The sequence below is a fragment of the Acomys minous genome, assembly GCF_964271855.1.
Source record: "Acomys minous genome assembly, chromosome: 7".
Classification (NCBI taxonomy): Eukaryota; Metazoa; Chordata; class Mammalia; order Rodentia; family Muridae; genus Acomys; species Acomys minous.
In genome coordinates, this window is record NC_140488.1 from 49,179,714 (window position 1) to 49,207,661 (window position 27,948).

Consider the following 27,948-nt stretch of genomic DNA (forward strand, 5'->3'; position numbering starts at 1 on the left):
GAAGTTATAGATTTATGGAGAAGCTCAAAAAGTGTACCAGGGTGGGAAGACACATTTTGTCCTTCTGTTTGGAAAAAAGTATGGCAATTTTCTGAAGAGCAAAGGAAGAAACTACAGATAGAATGGAGTTAAAGTGGAAGAGAAGGAGAGCCAGTTAAATGGCTCGGCAGGTTAGGATGACAACTAATGAGAACCCCACATGGTTGAAGAAGAGAACCAACTCCAACAGGGTGTTCTCAGCAAATACCACACACAATAGTGAATAAACATCTATAAAGGAGATCAGTAAAGAAACAGAATACTATATATATACACACACACAAAATTATCTATACTTGCATATAAATGTGTATATGCCTATTAATAGAAATAAGTTCTAAAAAAATCAGACTTAACATATACATATGTAGCACTGTATCAAATAACAGCAAAAAGAGAGAGAGAAATCCTCCACCCCAAATATTCTTCTAAAATAAGTCTCAATTAACTTAATTTCAGAGACTGAAATCTTACCAAATGTCTACAGTGGCAATGGATGAATCTAGGATGATACCTGCGCCCATCTTCTGGCTTCCTTGGGAACCTGCACTCACATGCACCCCCCCACATATAAATAATTAAAAATACATTACATTTAAATGTGTGTGTGGTAGCATACACGACTATAATCCTAGTAGTCAGGAGGCTTGAAGAGGAGTCTGAGGCTAGACTAGGTTCAGGGCAACTTGTCTGTCCTCTATGTTATTATAAAGCAAGAAAGTCATGGTCAAATCCATTTTTCTTCCATGTGGATTTTCTAACCTTTAGAACCATGAGGCATATAAATTTCCATTGTTTAAAATATGCTTAATCTGTGCCATTCTCTTCTAGTAGCAGGGAATAAACTAGGACAGACTTTGAAGTACAAAAGTAATAAACCTCTGCCAGGTGTGGTGGCTCATGCCTTTAATCCCAGCACTGGGGAGGCAGAGGCAGGTGGATTGCTGTGAGTTCGAGGCCAGCCTGGTCTACAAAGCGAGTCCAGGACAACCAAGGCTAACACAGAGAGACCCTGTCTCAAAAAACAAACAAACAAACAAACAAACAAACAAAGGAATAGACCTCCATTCACTGGATCAACTCCATTGATGTTTTAAAAAGGTATTTGATATAAGATACCCTTTTATAATAAAACTTACTTAGACATTTGGGCCTAGAAAGGAACTTCATTAACATGATACATCATTCACGAAAAAACCCACATCTAACACAGTATTAAGTAGTTAAAGAAAAAACATAAAAACCATTCACAGGAAAATCAGAAGCAAGACAGTTATGCTCTTTTCACCATTGTTCTTCAACACTGTACTATAAATTCTAGCCAGGGAAAGCAGATAAGAAAAAGAAACCAAATAAACAAAGAAGGAAGGACTGGAGAGATAGCTCAGCAGAGTTTGGTTCCCAGAACTCACATCCACCTTGAACTCTAGCTCCAAGGGATCTGATGCCCTTTCTTCTGGCCTCTTAGGACACTCCAGTGCATGATCATGAACACATGTGCGCGCGCGTGCGTGTGCGCGCGCACACACACACACACACACACACACACACACACACACACACACAAATGAAAAGAAACAAAAGGAAGAAAGATCTGGGATGTAGCTCAGTTGGTGCAGTGCTTGCTTAGCATTCAGGAAGGCCAGGATTCAATCTGTAACACCATGTAGTGGCACATACCTCTAATTCCAGCCCTTAGAAGGTGAATATAGGAGGATCAAAAGTTCCAGGCCAGTCTAGGCTACATCATGAGACCTTGTTTCTAAAAAAAGGGTGGGGTGTGGGGAAGAAAGGAGAAAAAGTATTTCCATTTATAGATGACATGACATGGTTCTACATAATACAAATTCTTAAAGAATCCACAAGAAAACTAAAAAAATTAGTAAACAAATTCTATCATTTGGGGCACTGAGAAAGGAGAACTACAACTTTAGATCAGCCTGGGCTATGTAGAGCTCCAGATCAGGCTATTTAGTGAGACTCTGTCTCATAAAAGTAACTCCATTTATAAAAAAAGCAAAACCCAAATGAGGAAATATTCTGTATTTGTCAACTGGAAACTTAATATTATACAGATAGTAATATCCCCAAAGCAATCTATAGTTTCAATGTAATTTGTGTTAAAATCCTAATGACTCCTTCTTAAAATTTAATTTTATCAACATCATTATCATGCATATATGATATATGTATGTATGATATGTGTATGTGAGTGCAGGAATTCATGGCACATGAACAGAGGTCAGAGGACAGCTTTTCAGGAGGTGATGGATTTTCTCCTTCTACGATAGGTTCCAAGGACCAATGTCGGGTCCTTAGGGTTTCAAGGGAAGGGTTTTTACCTGTTGAACAATGTCACAAGCTCCCAGTGACTTTCTGGTGTAAGCAAAAAGCTGATTATATCCTTCAGTGAACCCTAAATATTACAACACCAATCTATCAGGCAAGCTGTGCCCATAAGGTAAGAATGGCATGAGGGCTATGGGGATAACCAATTGCTTTCTGAGTCAATTGGAAGCCTACTCCACAGGAAGCAATTTTATGCCTGCTTTGACTGTGATCCTGGGTGGAACCTGCAATTATTTTACTAAATGATAATGTCAAGTTGCCTTCTAAATATTTCAGTTTATAAGCATAGATTAGAGCTGCTCTTAACATTGGCCAAAGAAGCTCCTTTCCGCAGTGGGCAGCAGGACATGCAGGGTCATAACTGATCAAAAAATTGTGACTATTAAGTGTTCAGCTCTAAATGTGACATCTACATCAACCGCCTTCTGAGGCTCAGGGGATATCTCAGAAGCTGGAGCAGAAAGAATTTAAGACTCAGCTGATGGGGGGAAAAGCACTGTGAGATGCTGTCTTCTGGCTAGAACATGGCTGTTACACTCATGAGGTCATGGTAGCTTTGGTCACCTGCACAAGATCAAGAAAACCAGTCAACATTCCAGCAAAGCAGCACTAACTGGACTCAGGAAAATACATTAAAAAGACAAAGGACATGAACATGGGAAAGGAGTGGGTTGAGGAGCTTGTATTCGTTGAAAGGGGAAGCTGCCAGTGGATAATATCAAGACACATTGTATACTCCTATCTGCATCAGGCCCCTGTCCTTGGAGCTCCGGAACCCACAGAAGAAGGGGGGGAAGAACTGTAGGAGCCAGAGGAGTGAAGGACACCAGGAGAACAGAGCCCACAGAATCAACTAAGCAGGGCACATAGAGACTGAAGCAGCAGTCATGGAGCCTGCATGGGTCTGTGTTAGGTCCTCTGCAAAAAAATTTAAGGTTGTTAACTTGTTGTTTTGTGGGACTCCTAACAGTGGAAGTGGACACATCTCTGACTCTTTTATCTATCCTTGGGACCCTTTTACTCCTACCAGGTTGCCTTGCCCAGTCCTGATATGAAGGTTTGAGCCTAGTTTTACTATAACTTTTTATGCCATCTTCTCTCTTTTCTGAAGGGAAATGGAGGAAAGTGAATGAGGGATGAAGGGCCAGTAGAGGGGGAACGGAAAGGAGAGGAGGGAAGAGAAATGAGAGAATGATTTAAAATTTTTTGTTTTAATTAAAAACAGGGGATACAGATCTAAACAGACTTCTCAATAGAGGAATCTCAAGCAGGCAAGAAACACTTAAAGAAATGTTCAACATCCTTAGATAACATGGAAATGCAAATCAAAACAACTCTGCGATTCCATCTTACACCAGTCAGAATGGCTAAGATCAATCGCACCAGCACGTGGTGGAGAGGATGTGGAGCAAGGGAAACACTCCTCCACTGCTGTGGAAATCAATCTGGATGTTTCTTAGATAACTGAGAACCGATCTACCTAAAGACCCAGTTATACCACTCTTGGGCATAAACCCGAAAGACACTCCATCCTACCACAAGAACACTTCCTCCACTATGTTCATTGTGGCTTCATTCATAATAGCCAGAAACTAGAAATAACCCAGATGCCCCTCAACCAAAAAATGGATAAAGAAAATAAGGTACATTTGCAGAATGGAGTATAACTCAGCTATTAAAAATGACATTGTGAAATATGCAGGTAAATGGATGGAACTAGAAAAGATCCTGACTGAGGTAACCCAGACCCAGTAAGACAAATATAGTATGTATTTACTTATAAGTAGATATTAGCTGTAAAGCATATGATGATCGAACTACAATCCATAGAGCCAGAGAGCTTAGGTAAAGAGAAGAGCTAAAGGGGGAATGCATGGATCTCCCTGGGAAAGGGAAAGAGAAGTGATTTTGCAGGTGGACTGTGTGCAGGTGAAGATGGGAGCAGGAGGGAGCAGGATTGGAGGGGGGACAAGGTGGAAGGTGAGAATATGAGGAGAGATAGCTGGAACTGGGGGGCATTTGGGAAGCTGTGAAAACCGAGTGCAGCGGAAACTTCCTGGAATCTATGATGTTGATCCTAGCAATGGGGAATACGGAGTCTGAGCTGGCCATTTCTTATAGTCAGGCAAGGATTCTGGTGGCAGGAGTGGATTGCATTATTGGTGAAGGGGATTCCCTGGTGATTCCCCAACAACTCAGGCTGATGCCAGGGCAGAGGGTCACTCTATAAGAACTGATAGTGGAGCCCCGCTTCCAAGAACATCCACACAGTTCATTGAACACAGAGAAGTAGGTGCCTGCATGAAACCTTCACTCCTATATTCCAGTCTCTTTGGTGCAAAAAGGTATTCTACAGGCTACTGAAAGATAAACATGGACACCAACCCAGCCAGAAAACCCTCCCCTGCAATCTGTTCTGCCTACAAGATGTGCTGGCACAACAGTGGCACAGAACATGTGGGAATGGCCAACCAATGGTAGGTTTAACTTGAGGCCTACTCTACGAAAGGGAGGCCATCTCCTACAATGCCTGGATAGGCAGGATCAGGAGACTTGATAGCCCAGAGACATAGGGTAGAACCAAATACAACTGGCAAAAAAAAAAAAAAAAAAAAAAGGAAGGAGGAGGAGGAAGAGGAGGAAGAGGAATGATTTTTAATGATTTTCTGCTATACTCATATATCAGTGCCTTGTCCAGTTGTCATCAAAAAGACTTCCCTCAGCAACAGAAGGAAGTGGGTGCAGAAACTCACAGCCAGACATTATGTGGAAAGAGAGTCTAAATCAGAGGTCTCCATCAGGTCCCACTCCTCAGAGCTCAGAGACAGAAAGGGGGGAGGGCAGAGATTGTAAAGTCAGAGAAGATAGAGGATACCAGGGGAACATGCCAAGCCAGTCAATAAGCAGGGCTCATATGGGCTCACAGACTGGCAAGGCAAGCGTGGGACCTGCACTGGTATACAACGGCCCTCTGCGTACATGTTAGGGCTGTTAGCTTGATGTTTTTGTGAGAATCCTAACTGTGGGAGTGGGCGTGTCTCTGGCTCTTTTTCTTGCTCTTGAGGCTATTTTCCTCCTATTTACTTGCTTTATGCAGCCCACATATGAGGGCTTTTGCCTTGTCTTACTGTACCTTGTTTTGGTCTCTTTGGCTGCTGTCTCTTGGAGGCCTGATTTTTTCTTAAGGGAAACGGAATGGGAGCAGATCTGGGAGAGAGGAGATGCTGAGGAGCTGGGAGGAGTAGAGGGAGCAGAACCTGTGGCTGGGATGTATTGTATGAGAGAAGAATCTATTTCAATAAAAAAAAAATACATAACCTTAAAAGAAATTGACAAAAAAAATAAATGCCATATTTCCTTAATATTATTTTTTAGAATTTCATCACATTACATTTTTTATCATATTCACCTCTCTCCTTACTCCTCCCAGACCTACCCCCTCCCAATTCCATACCCACATAATGTCATGTCCTTGTTGAGAACAAAAAATATGTCAACTCCCATTTCCACTACCTATGTATTCTTGGGTGTGTGGCCATCCCCTAGAAGTTGGTCATGTATCAGGGACCACACCACTAAGAAAGCCCATCTACCCCAGCAGCTATCAATTCCCAAAACCTCTTCAGCTGGGGATGGGACTTCATGCCCAATTCCCCTTTCCAGCTGGGACTTTGGCTTGATCTTGCATATATGGACCCAAAGCAACCATGCAGCTTGCAAGATAAAAGTTTTTTAAAAGTCAGATCATTAAATTTTCACAAAATTGATTCAGAATAATAAAGTTATGCTTGAAGCAACAGAACAAAATTGGAGCATGTTCCTTTACTAATTTCAGAACTTATTATAAAAAGTGCATTATGGTAATTACAGCATTTAGGAAGTCGATGCAAGTGCATTTAGAAGTTCAAAGGGGGCCTCAGCTATATAGCAATTTTGAGGATCACCTGGGCCACATGAGACTCTGTCTCAAAAAACAAACAACCATAAAAATTACTATAAGGCTATGGTAACTAAAAACTCAATATTGGCAGTAAGGATAGACAGAGACAAATGGGAAAAATTCAGAATCTATAAACAAACATACATGTCCATGGTCAGTTTGTTTGGTCAGGGTCTCAAATCTATAGGAGGGAGAAAGAATAAACTGCTCAACATGTTGTGACAGAATAAGTAGATTTCCAAATACAAAAGAATGAAATCATATACCTTTTTCTACACAGCATATAAAAACTAACTCAATATGGATCAACAACTGAAACTAAGTTATCAAACTATGAAACTCTTAAAAGAGAACACAGATTGTAACTCAGATTTGACACTTAATTCTTATATATGATGCCCATCCAGTGACTAATTAAAAAATAGATGAATTTGACTCATTAACACTGAAACATTCATCAACAATTAATAAATGGAAACTCCTGAAACTGAAAAGATCCTATGAGGCAAAGGACACTGTCAATACGACAAAACAGCAATCTGTGAAATGGAAAAAGATCTTCACCATCTGGCAGAGGGCTAATATGCAAAATACATAAAGAACGCAAGAAATTAAACACCAAAAAACCCCAAATAACTCAATTAAAAATGAAGTACAGAAATAAACAGAGAATTCTCATCAGATGAATATTGAATGGCTAAGAAACACTTAAAGAAATGCTGAAGGGGCAGGGCATGGTGGCACACACCTTTAATCTCAACACTCAGGAGGCAGAGGCAGGTGGATCTTTGTGAGTTTGAGGCCAGCCTGGGCGACAAAGGGAGTCCAGGACAGCTAAAGCTACGCAGAGAAACCCTGTCTCGAAAAATCAGAAAAGAAAGAAAGAAAGAAAGAAAGAAAGAAAGAAAGAAAGAAAGAAAGAAATGCTGAAGGTCCTTAGTTATCAGAGCAATACAAATCAAAACGACTCTGAGATTCCATCTTATACCTACCAGAATGGCTAAGATAAAAAACTCACATGCTGGTGAGGATGTGGAGAAAGGAGAACATTCCTTCATTGTTGGTGGGAATGCAAACTTGTACAAACACTTTGAAAATCAATCTGGAGCTTTCTCAAAAAATTGGGAATAGCACTATCTTAAGACCCAGCCATACCACTCCTAGGCATATACCTGAAAGATATTCCACCATACAGCAAGGACATTTGCTCAACTATGTTCACAGCAGCTTTATTCATAATAGACAGAATTTGCAAACAACTAGATGCCCTTCAACCACAGATTGGATAAAGAAACTATGATACATTTACACAATGTACTATTACTCAGCTATTAGAAACAAGGAAATCCTGAAATTTGCAGGCAAGGATAGAACTACAATGATCATCCTGAGTGAGGTAACCCAGACCCAGATAGATACGCATGGTATATACTCATTCATAAGTGGATATTAGCCATATAGTACAGAATAACCATGTAGATATTGGCTGCTTGATAGTTGGTTTCTGGCAGCTGCAAAGTCTCAGATGGAGAATTCTAAAGAGCTGCTTTAAGGAAACTCAGTGACAGAAAGAAAGCATACAGAAATATGTCAATATCCCATTGAGAAACATAAGAGATGGAATCAATTCAGAATGGTGAAGAGAAATTCTTCAGTTCTAAAATACAATTAATGAAATTAAAAATCAGAAAGAAGGTACCAATAGCAAGACAGCTTAAATGGAAGGAAGAATTGGTGAGCTCAAAGACAGGCTATTTGAAAATACATAGCTGGAAGGAGAATGTTGAGAAGAAAAACAATAAAGAGGAATGAAAACAACACCGGAATGATGGAACATTAAGAAATTTTAAAAAGCTATTATTTGGAATAATAAGATTCAAGTAGGTCCTGAGGATGATAAATGGGTATAAAACTTATTCAAAGAAGCAATATCAGAAACTTCTCAAACCTACATCGAAGGAAACAATATCCAAATACAGGATGGTCAAAGGCTACCTTCCAGACTTAACTCTGTTAATCATCCAATTATACCTTAAAATCAAGCTCTTGCAAGTCAAAGACAAACAAAAGATTCTCAATGCTGCAGATGAAACAAAATAAAACAGAGGTATGCCAATTTGTCTAGCCACACACTTAAGAAGAATCCATACATGTAAGCAGACGGTGAGAACAAATTTTTATAGTATTGAAAAATTGCATATAAAGGGGGAAGAAGTCCCCCTCAGTCACAGTCATAGGGGAGAGGAGTAAGGGGAAAATGGGAGGGAGGGAGGAATGGGAGGATACAAGGGATGGGATAACCATTGAGATGTAACAAGAATAAATTTTAAAAAAAGAAAGAAAAATTGTCACCCGTCAACCAGGACTACTCACTGGGCTGAGCTATCCTTTGAAATGAAGGAGAGATTAAAGGTATGTCCAGGCAAACAAAAATTGAGAAATTATATTTCTATCAGACCTACTATACAAGAAATGCTACAGAAATTTCTCAAACTGGATAGAAAAAAATTTATGAGCAAAAAGAAAACATGAGAAGGTATAAAACACTATGATTACTTAAGATTGGATCTGAGGCCAACTACATAGGAAGAAACTCATGCTCACTATGTTAAGTTTAATCAACAACCCATACCTGAGGAAGTCATATGTCCAAGGTAGGAACTTATCACTGTTATCTAGCTAAATTGATATAGAATTGAACTGTCTTCAAAATATGATTGTTTATACCTAGAGCCAAAAATACCTACCTCTCAGTCTTAATCACAAAAACTTCTCTTTGCAGAATATGTGACAATTGAGCCCTAAACAAGAAAGACATAAGAAACTGTGGTACATTTACACTATGGAATACTACTCAGCTATTAAAAACAAGGAATTCCCGAAATTTGTGGACAAATGGATTGAACTAGAAATGATTATGAGTGAGTTAACCTAGAAGCAGAAAGAGTTAAATGGTATATACTCACTTATATCTGCATACTAGCCCAAGGGGCATGTCCCATGAAAGTCTTCACTTACCAGGAAAGTAGGACAGAGGGGAGGACATCCTGTTGGGACTCTGGATGGGAGAAGCATGGGAGAATGGCAAAGTAGAAGGATCCAGAGGATCCTAGAAACCTACAAGAAGAAAATTATGATAGGCAGATTTGGGCCCAGGGGTCCCTGCTCAAACACTATGGCACCAGCCGAGGACAATACAGGCCATAAACTTCAACACCCCCCCACCCAGATCTAGCCAATGGACAGGACATTCTCCACAGTTGAGTGGAGAGTGAGGTCTGACTTTCAGACATACTCTGGTGCCTCATATTTGACAATGTCCCCTGAATGGGGAGACCTAGTGGCACTCAGAGGAAGGATAGTAGGCTACCAAGAAGAGACTTGATACCCTATGAGCATATACAGGGGGAGGAGGTCCCCCTCAGTCACAGTCATAGGGGAGAGGAGTAAGGGGAAAATGGGAGGGAGGAATGGGAGAATACAAGGGAGGGGATAACCATTGAGATGTAATATGAATAAATTAATAAAATTAAAAAAAAATAAGAAAGACATTTATACCATACCTTCTACGGCTCAGAGAACATTTTGGAAGATGTGTCAGGTAACAGTAAGAAGTGGAAGATAAGGTAAAGGACTGTGAAATGTCATCCTCTATGCTAAACACAACCATTGCAGTCATGAATATAAACAACCGTGGTTACCTAAACTGGTCCTATATAAGACTAGGCCTGTGAACAATCAGTCATGCATGAGTGGAGGTTCATTGATAGACTCTGGGAGAAGGGGAGTTACTGTCTTCAGTTGTACAGTGACTGATAAGCTCACTAAGGTCCCGCAGATAGCTCCACACCCACGGTCACACAGATAGTGCTGCTTAACTTGAGAGTTGCAAATAATACTAGACGTGAGTGTAAGAAAGAGATTTGTAAGGAAGTAAAGAGGGGTAGACAGCGTTAGTAGACAGACAGAGGAGGGTAGGGGTGAGTGTGATTAGTATAAATTAAGCACATATGTGAATTTTTAAGAAAGATTTATTTATTATATATCTGGTGCTCTGCCTGCATGTACACCTGCATGACAGAAGAGGGCACTAGATCACATTATAGATGATTGTGAGCCACCATGTGGTTGCTGGGAATTGAAATCAGGACCTTTGGAAGAACAGTCAGTGCTCTTAACCTCTGAGCCATCTCTCCAGCCCCATGAGTTTTTAATTGTAAAAACTGGAAATTTAAAAAACCATTATAAAATTATAAAACTATACTTAAAATGCTCTAATCTGTCACAATGGTAAGTAAACCATTCCTCTTAACTTAAAAGATAACACATACATGGCTAGAGATAGACAAGGTATAAAATGATGTATCAAAAAATTGAGGTCATCTGTCAGAATAGTAGCTTCACTGCCAATGGCATGAAAGCAGCAGATTGTCTCATGAGTACGCACTTCTGGGGCCCAATTGCCAAATGGGTCTCCCCATTGCCGCTATCAATGACATAAAGAACTCTCCAGAGATTATCAGTGGGCAGATGAATTTCACCCTCTGTTGCTATTCTTTGACATTCATGAGATTTGCCTATAAGGTACAGCCTTGAAACTTGCTTCTGTTTGCATGCCATATAACAAATGAAGTAGCTCAGCCCGTTCAGGGAGGATGGTTTATCAACTATGAGATGAGTAAGCAGGCATTGGCATTGCAGTTCAAGGACCAGCTCTTGAAATAGACAGCACTATTTTCTAAGTCTCAAGCTAACCACAAATCAAAAATCCATACAGAACAAAAATAAACAAGGAATCAAAAATATACCACTAGACTAAATCACAACTACAGAGCAACACCATGACACAGAATAAAGGAACGACAATGAAAACGGAAAACAAGTCACAAAATGGCTGCACCAAAGACTTACCAGCATTACTCTGAACATAGGAAGATTAAATTATCCAAATAAAAAACGGTTACTATATGGATTTAAAATATCAGGCCCAACTAGTTGTTCCTTACCCCAAACCCACTTCCCTTCTAAGTATACACATGGACTGAAAGAAAATGTATGAAACAGAATATTCTACACAAACGAAATCTGTAAAAAGCAAGACTTTAAATCAAAACATCAAAAGGGACAAGAAAGGTCTTTAAACCATGATAAAACGGTCAATTCCACAAGAGAAAATAATATTAAGTACCCAAATATATAAAGTATATATCTAGGGTCCTAACATGAGAAAAAACAGTACAACAACATGGAACTTTAACTTTTTACTTTCAAAAACAGACAGCCAAACCAAGAAAGAACTATTACTTTCCTCTTACCTCTCTAATCCTTTCCCTAAGCTTCAATCACCCATCCTGTTCACAAGGTATCCTTTCTTCATTTCATAATAATTAAAATGAAGAAAAGTCATTTGTTCAAAAAGAAGATGTAGGTGCTGACTCCAAGAGGCTAAGTGCTGAGGTTTAGATGCCCTTTATTTTGTTAATTCTATGTGTAAGGGTGTTGTGCCTACATGTATGTAGGTGCACCCAATGGCCGCGGAGACCAGAAGATGGTGACATAGGGCTGTGAGTGGCCATGTGGGTACTGAACCCAGTGGGTTCTGCAGGAGTACCAAGTATTTTTAACCACTTAGCCAACTCTCCAGCCCCAAGATCTACATTCTAAGAAGAGAACCTGCCTGTGGAGATCTTGCCTAGCTCTGGGCTTTCTGCTGCTCAATACCACATTGTAACTCCTGTGTTTCACAAAAGAAGTTACTATGGTTAAACTCCTGAAGATGGAGATTTGAAACAGAGAATTGTCTTGTATTTTCCACAGGACTGGCCTTCAATAAATCTCCAATCTCTGTCTTATGCAAACTTGGTAGAGTAACAAACAGTACAAACCTTAGGTTCTGGTAAAAGAAAATGAAACAGAGTTAAACTGTATAGCAGACCAGATTGGGCTAAGAAGTATTGCTAGAGATTTGCACCTCACAGCTTCTGAATATGTAATTTTCAACAGCATATAGAATATTATCCAGGATATATTGATAAATAAGACACAATAACAAGCCTCAGGAATGGAAATGCAGCTGAGTGGATAGAGCACATGCCTGTTTGACCCTTGGCACTGCATAAACCAGGCATGGTGCAAGCTGTAATTGAAAGCACTCAGGAAATGAATTGAAGACAAGGGATCAAGAGGTCAAGATCATCTACAGCTACATAGTAAATTTCAGGCCAGATCAGGCCTGTCCAAAAACAAACAAACAAAACAACAACAACAACAAAACACACACACACAAAATACAAAAAGTAGTCATGACAAATTTTTAGGAGCTAAAAAAACATAAGAAATATCTTTTCTTTCTTTCTTTTTTCCCCCCGAGACAGGGTTTTTCTGTGTAGCCTTGGCTGTAAGAAGTATCTTTTCTAATCATATTTAGTAAAATTAGAAATCAAAGCCAGGTGTGGTGGTGCACATCTTTAATCCCAGCACTCGGGAGGCAGTGGCAGCTGTCAGTTCAAGACCAGCCTGGTCTACAAATCAAGTCCAAGACAGCCAAGGCGACATAGAGAAACCCTGTCTCGAAAACCAAAAAAAAAAAAAAAAAAAGAAAGAAAGAAAGAAAAAAAATTAAATCAATGACAAAATAACTTTAGAAACTATACAAACATATAAGTGATGGGATAACAACTGAGTTGTAATCTAAATAAATTAATAAAATTAAAATTAAAAAAAGAAACTATACAAATATATGGAAATTTCAGAATACAATCTGAACAACCATTAGGTCAAGGAAGATTTCAAGAAGGAAATTCAAATATTTCTTGAAACTATGTCTATGAGACATGGAAAAAGCAGTATTAAGGAGGGTTGTAGTAACCAAAGCCAATTTTTAAAAATCTACTTAAAAACCAGAAAGAACAGAGTGAGTCTAGGACAGTCAGGGCTGTGACACAGAGAAACTGTCTCAAAAATCCAAAAAAAAAAAAAAAAAAAAAAAGAAAGAAAGAAAGAAAGAAAAAAAAAACCCAGAAAGAATGCAAATAGGCAGCTAACTACTCACCTTAGCTAGATGACAAATAATAAATCAAAGCTCAAATTAGCACAAGGAAGCAACAGTAAATATTAGAGCACAAATAAATATGGATTAAAGTGGAAAATATCAATGAAGAAGAGTTCTCTCTTTAAGAAATAAAATGTATCATTAAAAGTATTAGAAACAAAGATATGCCAACAAATTTGATAATCTACAATAAATGGACCAATTTGTAGACATATACGCCTTTGCGTGAAGGAATCATGGGAAACAGAAAAGAAGAGATTAGTAGAGATTGAATTACTAGCAAACAGCCTCCCATCAAAGCAAAGGCCAGGATCAGATGATTATTACAATCCATGAAATAGTTCAACAACTCATACCAATTCTACTTTTTATTTCAAAAGTATAAGAAGAAGGGATTACTGCAAAGGCATTAATGTAATAGGCCTCCAGACCTTGGCACAACTGGCTCCATGGTGGATGTGACTCTCAGCAACTAGACAGCATCACCTGCTAAAATGAAAACAAAGGCCCAATCCATCACAGTCCACAGTTATGTGGAAGTCTCTACATGTACTAACCTGGCCTTTTGGCTTCTGCTGTTCCACTTCTGGCTAACTGTTCTTAACTAAACTATGTGCACCCAGGGCATGGCTTCTGTGTTTAAAAGCTCACCTTGAGAAAGGACAGGGGCTACATCGGGATCCCAAACACCTAGTGTACTTGCCAGCTGACTAATAAAGACTTTCTACTGGCTTAAACCCAGTCTTCTACAACATTTCTGGGGGCTCCACTGAGATCCCCAGAGACCAGACCTCAAGTCTCAGGGATCTTAAAGCTCCTCAGAGTGAGAAAGAATATGGTAATCAAGGGGTTCCTAGGATGTTTATAACCTGAGATGCTCCAGGACCTAGGACTCCCTTTGATCAACCACTACCTAACACTACAGAGGAATCTGACACCTCTACCCGCAAAGGAAAGGTGTCTGGCCTGTCACCTCACTTCCAGAGGTAATTCTGGTTGAGGGGACTTCCGTTTGGGCTCATAGGAGAGGTCTGATCCAGTATCCAGCATGGGATCCTCCCCTATCTGTTCAGGTGTATGAATGTGTGTTGGCCACCCTGGTTGTCTTTACTGTGTGTCTCTAAGGGTGTGTGTGGGGGGGTGTGGATGTGTATGTGTTGTTTGTGTGTGTGTCTGTCCCCGTGTGTTTTCTCTCAGTTTTGTTTCCCTGTATTGAGCAGTGGCTTTCTCTAGTGTGATAACTTGCACCCTAACCCCTGGCTTAAGGGCTTAAGACTTTTTGGGATCCAAATCCTTTTAGCTCTGCCAGGTCACCCAAGGAACACACCGTCCCTTCCCCCCAAAAAAAACATGTGTCCCACTCCTCAAGCACTCACTTGTTTCATTGTATATGGTCCCAGTTCATCCCGGCTGAGTCCCAGTACCTGTGTGGAGTCAGAGAGGGGCTGCACCTCTCATTTAAGTAGAATGCACACAAGGAGGGGAAGTAGTTCTCTGCACTGTTCAGTCCCTCCACTCCCCTGCCTGCTCTAAGCAGTCCCAGGAAAGGGCAAAGAACAAGTTCCATTCCTTCCTCTTTCACAGTTACGTCACCTTTTAAACCAATGATCTGTATAACTGAAAAACTCCAAACGCACCATTCTCTGAAAACTGAGCCAGGTGAGGGGCAATCACTGCTGGGTAATATAGCCAGGAGATTTTCCCTTCTGCCCAATAATGACCAAGAAGACAGTAAATAATTTCACTAGGTCTTTATTAGAAGGATTAAAGCTGCTAAAAAAAAAAAAGAGTTCCTTTTGTCTGTCATTTAGTTGGCCCCAGGTATCAAGAAAAAGTCAGAAAAGTTAGAAAAATTTAAAGGTATGAGTAGGTCCCAGTTGCTGGAGGTAGCTTAAAGGGTACTTAACAAGAGAGAACTGATTGGGACAGAGAAAAGCCACTGTCACTTCTCAGGGGAGGAGACAAAGTTAGATTTCCAGCTACCCAGCAGAAGTGAGGAGTCTTACCCTCTGTGGGAAGAAGATCTCCTAGCTCAAAGTCCTCTCCTCAATCAAAAGATACAGTTGGACTATCTCTCAGATTGACAACGATGATTCTCAGGTGTATGAGCAGAAACCAACCCCCCCAAGACTGGCCCAACACCAAGTTCCTACAATTCTTCAACTAACCGGCTCAGCTAACCCTGCGCAGATTAAACAATACCCACAGGCCCTGGAAACAAAAAGGCAAATTGCAGTCCATAGTGCCTGGCTTGCAGAGTCAGGGACGCTGCCTCCCTGCCGGTCACCCTGCCTGTGAAGAAACCTGGGACCTCACGTTCTCAAGAAGCTGATTCCTCCAGAGAAACAGGTGTCCACGGTCTTGGACCAGAAAGATGCATTCTTCAGCCTCCCAGTGACAGAGGTGAGTCAAAGCATCTAAGTTTTAAAACGGAGAGACCCATGGGGAGATTACAGTGGGCAACTGGACCAGATTGCCCTAAGGATTTAAAATCACTACCTGCTGATGCCCTGCCCTTCTGCCAAAGGTTTCCTGGGGCCATATTCTTCCAACACATAGATTACCTGCTCCTAGCCTCTACAATTCAATAGATTCTAAAAGGGCCCCTGAGGGGCTGCAGCAAGAGTTACAGAGCCAGGACTACGGAATGCCCACTAAGAAAGCTCAGCTTGGTACATCAGAGGCTCCCTATCTTGGCTGCCATCTGAGGGGAGGCAAAGTGAAGCTGCTTCAGAGTAGGGTGCTGAAATCCTTCAGATCCCAACTCCAAAGGCTAAGAGACAGGTTTGACAGCTCCTAGGTGCAGCTCAGAATTGCTGCCTCTGGACAGCAGAGTTTGTGGAAATAGTAAGGCCTCTATACAGGAGCACAACGAGGGAAGGGGTGGGCATAGAGCCTCTGATCTGGACTGAGACTAAACAAAAGACATTTGAGGCTTTGAAAACAATTCGGTCTTTGGCTCCAGTCCTAACATGTCAAGATGTCTCAAAGCCCTTTCATCTGCTTATCACATAAAAGGAAAGTCAAAAGACATTTTAACCCAAACTTTGGGGCCAAGAGAATACCCTGTGACACACCTGTCTAAGTGATTAAACACTGCAGCCACAGGATGGCCCACCTGTCCAAGAGCTGTGGTGGCTGCTGTTAGTCTAATGGAGGGAAAAAAAAAACAAAGCAACAAGTTTACTCTGGATTAGCACCCCTAGATGTGGTCGAGGCCCTGCTCTGAGGAACACCTGTGTGACTCACTACCAGTCCCTACTCGTGGACCACCCTTAAGTCTGGCTTGAGAAACCCACCACCTTCATTCCTGCTACCCTCTTGCCTGATGACAACCTAAAGGGGCTCGTCCATGACAGTAACAAGATGAAACATGATACAACCAGGTCCGTGGGAGCTGCAGGAGCTACTTTAACTGAAAAGGTTTGGGTCCAAGTCAGGTAACTCAGCCTAGAGAGCAGAACTCATTGATCTGACTCAGGCCCTCAGCTGGAGAAAAGGAAAGTCCACCACCATATATACGGATCTTGGACACCTCCCCCCGCCCCCCGAAGCTATTTGGTTTCCCCTATGGATTGTGGTCCTCCACTACCCGGGTTGACCTACCTGTCCTACAAACAGCCCTAAGACCAGAGGGGCCTACTGATGTTCTGATGACGCACTTCGCCCCAGTACTGCCTGAGGCTCCATGGTAGAGAAGAATTGGACAGCTCAAATCCATAAGTTGATAGAGGACACCAGAGGGAAAGCTCATTCTCCTAGAGAGAGCTGGCAGGACTCTGGTAACTGACCTTCACCAGGCTACTCCTCTGAGGTCCACAAAACTTTCTGAGTCGCTCAGACCAAGATCTGTTATTCTGAGACTGGGCATACAAAGGAGACCTATGCATGAATTTGGGGAAAATCTGTTGTTTCTAGGCCTACTGAGCAGGAGTATTTAGAGAAAACCTTCTAGAGTTGGGGAAAACTTTAAAAAGAGAAAGAGACAAAGACATAAATCAGGTAATTGGCACAAGCTACTGTTTTCTTGGTCCCCTCTGGCTAGCTGCTCTGTTCTCAGCACTGACTGGACCTTGCATTCTCTATCTGAATGGAGAAGTGGCTGGGCCCTGCATTTTAAACTATGTGGCCAATTATGTGTCAGCTCAGTCAAATTAACTGTCCTGAGGACCAACCACACCTCTTTAGAGCAGGATGAGTCCATGATTTGACTCAATCACTAAGACCTGTGGGGAATGTAACAGGGCCCCAGATCTCAGCAGGCCTCCAGACCTTAGCACAAGTGACTCCATGATGGAAGTGTCACTCAGTCTGTAAAACTCAGCACACAGACAGCACCACCTGCCAAAACTAAAACAAAGGCCCAATCCGTCACAGTCCACAGTGCTGGGAAAAGTCTCTACATGTACTAACCTTGCCTTTTGCCTTCTGCGGTTCCACTTCTGGTTAACTAAAGTAGGTTACCCAGGGAGGGCATGGATTTTTGCTTAAAAGCTCACCCTGAAAAGGCTCAGGGCTATACTGGGATCCCAAGCACCCAATGTAGTTACCAGCTGGCTAATAAAGACTTTCTATTGGCTTAAACCTGTGTCTGTCAGGTCTGCATTATCCAAACAATAACATATGGACAAAACTACAGGCCAATATATGCTTGAGCAATACAGATGAAAAATTCCTCATCTAAAGAGCAGCAAACTAAATGCTACAGCATATTTTCTAAGACCAAATTGGACTCATTCCACAAATGCAAGATGGTCCAACGCATTCAAATTAATAAACTGATACACCACACTAACAAAATGAAGGACTGCAAACCAAATGATCACATCAATGTGGAAAATACATTTGATAAAATTCAACGCCCCTTCATAACAGTATGGAACTTGGTAATAGAAGGAAAACACTACGACATAATAAGACCTTTATAATAAGCTGAGAGCTCACATTAAAGTCAAAGGAAACAAGCTGAAAAGATTTTCTCTAAAACTGAGAACAAGAGAGAGATGTTCTCTTTGCTGCTAGAAGTCCTAGCAAGAGCAATAAGGACAGAGAAACAAACAAGAATTCATTCTGCTTGAAAAAGAGGTTAAGCTGTTACTATTTGGAGGTAACATGATCTTCTATATGGAATACCCGTCCCCCAAAAGCCCACCAAAAACACCTACTAGAATGAGAAAGTGCATTCTACGAAGTTGAAAAATGTAAAATTAATGTGCAAAATTTACCTGAAATAAAAAACAAGAAAGCAATTCCATTTGCAACACCTACAAAAGTAAAATATTAAAAATAAATTTAACTAAATATGTGAAAGCTCTCTATAGTAAAATTTATAAAACACTGCTAAAATAAATTGAGGAAGATGTAAAAATATGAGAAGACACCCTGTGTTAACTGATTGGAAGATTCAACAATGTACTGGCAACAGTAATTTACAAATCTGATTCAATTCCTATCAAAATACTAAAGATGTTTTATATAATGCTAAAAAAATGTAGTAATAAAATCACATGGAACCACAGAAGTCCCAAAGAAACCGACTGTATGATGAATAAAAGAACAAAATATGGATTACTATATTTCTTGACTTCAAAACAAACTGCAAAGCTAAAGTGATTATTTTTAAATAGTATAGTATGACATAAAATTACGCATAGTCTAGAAATAAGCCTATGCATTTATAATCAACTGTTTTTCAACAAAGTTGCTAAGAACACATAATGGAGCAATGATAGTCTTTGTAATAAAAAATGCTGGAGAAATTGATAGCCACAGGCAGAAAAATCTTTTGAAAATTACAAAAATCGACTATTACTTACCAGTTATAAAAAAGCAACTCCAAGTTTTTTAAAGAACTAAATGAAAGACCTAAAACTATGAAACTACTAGAAGAAAACTAAAAAAAAAAAAAATTCTTGAGGACATTGGAACAGATAGGAAATTTTGGACAGGGTCATAAAAGCACAAGAAATAAAAGCAAAAAGAAAATGAGGTTATATCAAACTGACATTTCTGCACAGTAAAGGGAACCACAGAGTGCAGAGAAAGTCTACTAAATGGTAGAAATACTTTCTTTTTTAAAAATAATTTTTATTTAATTTTAATTTATGTGCGTTGGTTTCAGATCTTGGAGTTACAGACAGTTGTGAGCTGCCATATGGGTGCTGGGAATTGAACCCGGGTCCTTTGGAAGAGCTCTTAACCACTGAGCCTTCTCTCCAGCCCCCTAGAAATACTTTCAATTCATACATCTGGCAAGGGTTCAATATCCAGAGTGTATCAGGAACTGCAAAAAAAAAACTCATTAGAAAATTATCTAAATAACTATATTTAAAAATTAACAATATACTTGAATAGGCATTTACCAAAAGAAGACAAATGTTCATATGGACAACAGGTACATGAAAAAAAATCTTCTACCCCATTTACCTTTAGCAATAATTAATTACAAGCACAATGAGATGCCACCTTACACCTATGAGCATAGCTAGTACAAAAATAAAAAATAAAAATAAGAGGTGCTGTTAAAACTGTGGAGAAAAAATATTTTATTTTGTTCATGGGAATCCAAATTAATATACCCATCATGGAAAACAGTAAGAAGGATCCTAAAAATATATAAATAGAACTACCCTATGATCTAGGAATCCCACTATTAGGTATACTCCTAAAGGAAATTAAATCAGCATGCTAAAGAGCATGTGTAATCACATACTCAATGCAGTACCATAATTCACAATAGTTAAGATATAGGGGAAAAACCCTAAGTATCCAAAAATTGATAGGTGGGTAGTTTTAGTTCACATACAGGACAAAATACTATTCAGTCACAAAGCATGCCAGTCTGCCATTCCTAATACAAGAACTGGAACCGGAGATCACTATGTTAAGTGAAATAAACCAGGCACAGAAAGGCAAATGCAGTATCATCTACACATATATGCAGTCTGAAAAGGTTGCTCTCAAAGAAATTGAGAGTAGAATTATTGTTATAAAAGACTAGGAAGCTTATGAGGGGGAAGCTAATAAGTGGTTACTAAGTTTCACTAGGAATTAGAAGTTTTGGTATGTTCCTATACAGTAAGGTAACTATACATAACAAGAATGCACTGTATTTCAAAAACCTAGAAGAAAAGACTGTCAAAGATTTTAGCATCAAGAAGAGGTAAATGTTTGAGGAAATGAATGTGTTTAACCCCATTTGAAAAGTACAAAAACAATACATATACCAAAATAGAGCATGTTGGTCCCTTAAAATATAAATTCATGTTTTTTACATATCTCTTAAAAAAAAAGAATGCTTAAAAAGTAGAGGAAAATAACAAGTATTTTAAAGGATGTAGACAAAATCAAATGATAGGAATGAAAACGGTACATCCAGTGTGAAAATCAGTTTGGCAATTCCTCAAAAGCCAAACAGAATTATCATCACATTGCCAGGCAATTCTACTTCTAAATACATATGCAAAGGAAACTGGGGACCCAAACAGGTGGCTACACTCCAGTGTTCATTGTTGCACTGGTCATAATGCTCAACTCTGGGAACAACTGAAGTGTACATTAATAGCCGACAGGTCAGAAGCTGTGGGAGATGATTCTGACTCTCAAAATTGCCATGCAGGCAGGAAGACTGATTTCTAGTTTGATACCAATATATACATATCCCAAACTCACCCTTCTTAGCTGATACTGGATAATTCCAAGCCATCGCCTGATTATGTGTGTACTCCACAGGGCATTTGAGATATAGAATGTTTCCAAAGGATTTGGTCCAACTGCACTGGGAAGATCTCCACTGAGAGAAGTACTCACAGCTGGTATTATAGGCTAGGGGAGATCTGTGAATTAAAAACAGTTATACAGAACTTCAAAAATCTAAAGTTAAGTGGTACATTGCAAGAAAAACAAAAACAAATCATTGCTCCCCCCAAATTACAAATATGGAAAATTATCCATTTTTATTCCTAGAAATAGGAAAAATAGGTTCACATTTGACTTTCATAGAAACTAAACAAGGATTAGTTGTTAAAACTTGGGATATATTCCAGCATGCTGATGTTTCTTTAGACCTTCCCAGAATACATGGAAAATTTGGAAAAGGTAGTTCGAAAGAAAGATCTCTCTCTCTCTCTCTCTCTCTCTCTCTCTCTCTCTCTCTCTCTCTCTCTCACACACACACACACACACACACACACACACACACACACACACACACACTTCTTCCACAGACCATAATCTCTATCAGTCCCAATTCTGGTCAGTAAATTGAGAATAGTAAAGGATTTGGGGAGTAGAGCCAAAAAATATTAGCAAGAAAACAAAAGCAAGGATGAAAGCAAAGCACCCCCAAAGTAGAGGAGGTGATACTATCAGTTTCTATAGCTGATCCCAAGCCCTACTCTGAGGCCCAGGACTGCAGGTATAGAAAGCCTTATTGGAAGTAGTAAATCTGCTAGTCCTGGACAGGGAGGGTGCTAATAAGGATATAGTGTGTTTGCATCCCTTTAGAAGTTCACGTCCCATTGTCTGTGACTTAACTGAACAGGGTGAAAACAGAAAATCTCCTGGGGATTAAAAACTCCATGGCATCCTGGTGAGCTATCCTAGCCAATGTGAAGGGCTAAAGGGCTAAGTACAAGTTCTTAGAATGACATCAAGGCATCTGTATTCGCCTCCTTCTAAGTCTGTTATCACCCACTTCTCCAGAACTGTCTGGATAGAGCACCATTCCTCACTTGAAACCCTGCCATCTACAACCTACATACAGCTAAAAGCACAGCCCTGTCTTCTTGGTCACAGAATGCTTGACTGCATTCCCCGAGCACGTTGAAACTAAAAGATCTGCCAGTTTGTAACCTGTTTGTTTGTACCACCCTCTCCCCACCCCAAGTAAATGGACAGACAGTGATCATGACTGCCTTTACATTGTTCATCTCTGACTATATTTCAACTAAAGAACTGGGACAATGTTTTCATCAGGTTTAGCACGCAACTTTATTAAAAACACGTAAACGGAATACGAAAATACACTTATATATCAATATAATGCACAGAAATATATCTTATTTTGGATGAATAGGTTCAGCACTAGGTTACATTACAGAAATACCAAAAATACTTTGCTTTATATTGTATATAGCACAATAAAAAACCAGCAAGTATTCAATCTCTCAAGATGACTTGCATCCATAAATTGTCTCCCTCAACACAGAGAGCGTAAGTATCAAATTTACAACTATAATAAGCAGTAGACTTATATTGGAAAGACAAAAAGGGTCAAGGCATTGTGAGAATATACAGCTATTTAGAGTTTGAGTATTAATCGAATAACTTTATCTCTTACATCAGGGTCACTGTGCTCTGCTAGGTCTTGTAGTTTCTGGTCAAACTCTTTTGCCTCCTGGAATATGGAAATAAGTTCAGATTTAGTGAACATTTCCTTGGTAAATAGCTTTGCCCTTTTTTTGAACTGGAAGTTTATATTTTCGAATATCTCAATAATATGAAGAATATTAGCCTTTGACTCATTCTTGTCAAAGTGAGCAATCAGTGACGCCAATACTTCAGCACTGATCAGCTCTCTTGTATTGGCTTGATTTTTTGACAAACACAGAATAACTCTTAAAACCTGAAACTTAATCTTGACACTTCCTTCGTTCAGCAATTTGATGAAATATCGAACGTAATTGACAATCACATGGTGATACTCAAACTTTACACTCAGACTTACTAACAATTTTAGTTCCTCTACTTGTACAGAGCAGTTCAAAGGACAACAAAGTATGTCCCTACAAACTTTATTGACATGTGCTTCATTCTCTCTTACTTCTTCAGAGGCGTCAGAGCTGATGTTCACATTTAGATTTTTAGGGTATCTTTTAGCGTTTGGATTATTGACAAAATGTTCAATCATAACAGCAATACCAACATCATGAACAATATCTTGAGTAAATGGGTAAGCGGGACTGATGCCCATTATCATCGTAGCTATCTCATGAATAAAAGGATCCCTAGTTAACTTAAGTACGGCAACAAGTTTCTCAAACTCCAAAGGCTCTAAACTAAAGGTGCGGGATTTACAGCGGCAGGCCATTGGATTTGGTCCGTACTTTTCTCTTTCCCGGACTTGGTTTTTTAAATCAGCTAAAGTCTGGATGTAAGGTCCACCATATGGTGGAATCTTGGTCAAAGGTCGAATACCCAGAGGAGTTTCAATTAAGGTCGCAACCAGAGTCCAGTTCCCTTCAGGAGGTAAAGACTGTTTGGCTTCCTCAACTGGGACTAGGACAATAAACCTGCCCCTTGCCCATGCTGCTGCTTTCTTTTTTAAAGTAAAGTCGAAATTGTCTGCGGGTTCAGGCTCTTCCTCAACCTTAGGTGGGGGCTGATAAACTTGAAGAGGAGTTTCTTCTTTGGGCCAGAACCAGGACCCTACGCTAGGTTCTTCTCCAGTCCAAAACCAAGAACACACATAGTCTTCATCCTCTTCAGCGGTGTTGATGACAATACTAGCTTTGTCCCCAGCCATGGATCTGACACAGGCCTCTTTCTTTATCTCAGATTTGTGCTGATCATTAGTCTTGGCAGAGCACTTGACAGATGCTCCGATACTAGCATCAACCTTAACTTCAGACTTGGTTACAGTAATGAGCACAGACATAGGCAAAGCACCTGACTTGGTGTGAGGCACGCACCCTGGCTCTGCCAGTTCTGTCATAGCCTGAGCCATGCTTCTCGTCTTAGTCTTATCTTTCTTTTTTTTCACTTTCCATGTCACAGTCTCGGGCTCAGTGTAAATCACTGTTTGTGCCCCAGCCTGATTGCCCAATTCTTCTTTAGGTTCTGCCTTAACTGCTTTCTTGGTCTGGCTCTTGGCTTTTGCTTTAGCATTGGCAGGGCTATCGGTTCCAGGTTTCGAGGAGGCCCCGGACTCTTTCCTACCTTTCCCTTTAGTTGTAGAGCCAATCATGGTTCAAGGTAAAGGCAAAACCAAGTCACACGCCCCTTAACCTCCCTCAGCCTTGCCTGAAAGTCAGCCCCACGTTGGTGTTTTCAGATAAAGTCCAGTGGTCACTCAGTTCCCTTTCCAACTACAGTTTCTGACAATGCTGGGGAAGCACACTCAAGATAAAGAGGGGTAGCTGTGCTTGGGCGCAGGCCTGTGGAGGGTGGTGGTCTTCAGCTACTCCAAGGCCATCAGATCTGTCACTGAAGTTGGACCTAGGGGTGGAGGAAGGAAATGGGGCTTTAAGTCTCTTCCAGTTTTCTTTCTCCTCATGCTGATTAGCAGAGAGAGAGAGAGAGAGAGAGAGAGAGAGAGAGAGAGAGAGATTGATTGATTGATTTAAGTAGGGAACTTCAGTGCTCTATGACGAAGAAGGGGTCAGCTAGCAAAGTCCTTCCTGCCTCTCACCCACTGTCTACCTCCACACGTGCTACCAATCATCTTTGCAGTCACTAGTAAGGGCAGAGAGAAAAGGACCCCTGGATGGACACGAGAGGCTGCCACATTTCGAGGTTGCCTCCTGACCCGGGCTGGAGCCAAGCGACTCTTGACTAGTCCATCATACAGGTCCTCCACATTCATACTAACCTGCACTTAGGTGAAGTAATTCTCTCCTCCTCGCACTGCTTCCATAGGGGGCCACCCCGCAGCAGATCTGGCACACCTGCAGACAGATTGAAAGGACAGAGAATCTAAGCTCTCAGGACTCAGGCCTTGGTCCCTGGCCCTTACTCTTGCCTTTGCAGACAGTCTGTCGAGCTTTTCCTTCCTGAGTCTCCTCTCCTCCCATTTCCCAGCTCCAAAGCTGTTGTTGTTGTTCCTCCTCCTCCTCCTCCTCCTCCTCCTCCTCCTCCTCCTCCTCCTCCTCCTCCCCCCTTACGGCCCACCATTTTCCTCTTCAGTGACTGTTCTGGTAATTCCCTAGTTGAAAAATAAATAATAACGAAGCATTAGAGCAGGACAAGGAAGAGGGCATAGAAGGAAGATGTCGCCATCCTGTATCTGTCTCCAAAATACCAAGGCTCCTAAGGGAAGCCATAGGCCAAAGAGGGGTCATTGCTAAACTGATAAAACTGAAGGATATAATTTTCTAGTCTCAGCGATCCTTGTCTCTCTATCTTCACACCAACCTGAGAAACGAGACAATTTTCTCTTCATTATTTACTAGTTTCAAGTTGACAACAGTTATACAAACCTAGAAATATGTCCACCAATGGAGGACATCAGTGCTGAGTATTTTAGAAAACAGCACCTAAGGAATAAATGCTTCCTGGACACAGACACTTGTTTGGCAAAGAATTCTCTGCTTCCCTTTCTTTTGCCACCCTCCCCCCATCTCCATGCTCCTCTGCTATGTTCTTTTTTTAATTTATGTAATATTTATTTTTGTTTTTCTTTTTTTAATTTTTATTTTATTAATTTATTCACATTACATCTCAATGTTCTTAAAGCCTGATAATTTCCATGAAGAGACAACTAAATCATCTCTGCAAAGTCAGTCATAGTGGTGTCAGTAGGGATGAAATGCCTGACAATAACAGGAAGCTGGGAAAATAATGAAAAGTATCATTTTCTATTTTCTTAGAGGTTCTTATGATTATCCCCCCAGCACACACACTCACTCTCTCCCCCCCCCCCCCACACACCTATAACAATCTGCAACATAGTTGGGGTAGTGGAGGCCATTTCTGGAAGTCTGGCAAAGAGGACATTTAGAAACTGTTCCAGAACCCTACCTATTACTGGAGTTTTTCTCACTGTAGAGAAATAAGGTCAGTCTTAACTTATCTTCTCCCCCTTCCTGTCTGATGCCCTGAAACGTGGAGAACTGACACAAGTAACTGTTTGATGGCTCCAAATCAAATGAAAACACAGTGAGTAAGATATGGTTAATTAATGGTCATAGAAGTAACCAGAAAGAACGTTAAACAGTCGTCAAATCCAAGACTTAATGTTCCCACATTTACAACCTCTTTGTAGGTTCCCTCCCTGATTCTCAAGGCTCCTCAGACAACTGCCTTCACCAGGTGTGGCTGTCTTGCTTCCTCTGAAAAGTACGCCATCTCCCCAGCCATTACATCCATGTCCCTTCCCAAAGACAGTCGGAAGTGAGGCGAGTTTATGGGAACGTAGTTTTTAACCCCACCCTACCCGCACCCCGCGCCGCCAGTCTGTCGTCTCAACACTCGCCTCCTAAAACCAGGTCACGAATCCCGCACCAATCACGGCGCCCGCATCCACAACCAAAAGCAATGTCCTCCTTTTCCCTAACGTGCTTGAGTCCGAGGCTGTTTTCTCATTTGCGTTATCTCCAAAGGTGCCTTGCCATGCAGGAGCCAGGCAAACGCAATCGGCAGGCAGGCACAGGGAGCAAAGACAATGGCGGCGACTATATTCGGGGGCTTGCCGAGCACTTCGGACTTCGGACATTGCTTTATCAAATGAAGGGTCGTGATTAGCAAACTACTCTCACCTTTTGATAAGCTCTCCTCTCTCCGCTTCTTAAGGTTTCCCGGGAACCATCACGAAGCGCCTAAACACCCTCGACCTACATCCGCCGGGACGCACTAGGCGTGGCTACGTCATTATGGAAGCCCGCAGAGGGAGGAGCTAGAGGTGTTTAAGGAGATCCGGCTTAGGGAAGTGGAGTGATATTACTGCCGCTCTTACAGTGCTGCGACACTAGGTTCTGTGGCTGAATTAGGGAAAACAACTCTAAACACCAGGGAGCAGACAGTTACCAAATGTCGATATTAGCTTCCCTCTTAGAAGTGCCTCTCACCAAGCTCACCACGTCTTCCTGTTTCGAAATGTATACGTTTTTCACGCTGTGGCGTCAGGAAAAAAAAAATGTGGCCTTGCAGGGCGGAAGGATAACAAACTCCACAGCCCAAGGCAGGGGCGGAGCCCAAAGTAAAAAAGTTGAGGTGGCTTGGGGGGAGGGATTCTCAATACTGAGTTAGGAATAAAAGTTCTAATTTATTCCAAAAATTCTAAACTGTTCCTTCTACAAGTCGAATCCTCCAGTGATGCACTTGTAAGCGCTTGTTTACATAAAATGTGTGATTTACCGGGCCTAGCCTGGGGGAAACCGCTCTGCTGCCAGATCGTTATCAATCTCTTTCTTTTTCCTGTTGCGATTGCGTGAAATGTTTTGTTCTCATTGTCCGGCATATTTCTTGTCTTGAAATAGTCTTAGATAACATGAGGTAAGGATATAGGAAAAACTGGTGGGGAAAAGAGGTTACCTGACTGACTCTGTGCAGATGAGCTGCATTCCCAGGATGAGCTCACCACCTAAAGGTGCAGTGGCCTGGATTTAATCTGAGCGCAGGGAAAACAACTATCTTCTTACTGAAGAAAAGTAATACCACAAATATCTTTGTATCCATGAACTAACACCAGTCCCCGCTCTGTGGATTCCTTCCAGGCTTGTTCCATCATGTTTCTTGCCTCTTCAAATCTGTGATTATATAAACTCTTAGATTTTGAATTTGGGGCCCCATGTTTGAATTATCTATTTGAAAATAAATGTAATTATAACAAGCCATAGAATGAGAAAGTATT

The 27,948-nt window shown here is 40.8% G+C and overlaps 1 protein-coding gene and 1 pseudogene across 5 annotated transcripts in view; one reads left to right on the forward strand and one right to left on the reverse strand.

Moving 5' to 3' along the window:
• The window catches only part of ARMCX5 (armadillo repeat containing X-linked 5), a 51,008-nt gene extending 24,014 nt beyond the window's left edge, over positions 1-26,994 (reverse strand). For 3 of the 4 annotated variants that reach the window (XR_014780729.1, XR_014780730.1, XR_014780731.1), the window contains exons 1-8: positions 26,855-26,994; positions 24,970-25,045; positions 21,051-21,214; positions 18,605-18,643; positions 13,811-13,868; positions 9,347-9,445; positions 9,076-9,129; positions 6,473-6,509 (exon numbers count right to left, since the gene is read on the reverse strand). Coding sequence is in view for 1 of the 4 variants with exons in the window: in XM_084790301.1 (XP_084646427.1) it covers positions 22,681-24,345 (1,665 nt within the window). In the remaining 3 variants the exon portion in view is untranslated. Of the gene's footprint in view, positions 1-6,472; positions 6,510-9,075; positions 9,130-9,346; positions 9,446-13,810; positions 13,869-18,604; positions 18,644-21,050; positions 21,215-22,345; positions 24,597-24,969; positions 25,046-26,854 lie in introns of those variants that run through there. The other variant, XM_084790301.1, reaches the window with a different exon arrangement.
• On the forward strand, positions 9,714-12,885 carry LOC311602360 (mitochondrial pyruvate carrier 1-like; annotated as a pseudogene). The gene has a single exon. The product of its transcript is annotated as a mitochondrial pyruvate carrier 1-like (transcript).
• Positions 26,995-27,948: the final 954 nt, after the last annotated feature.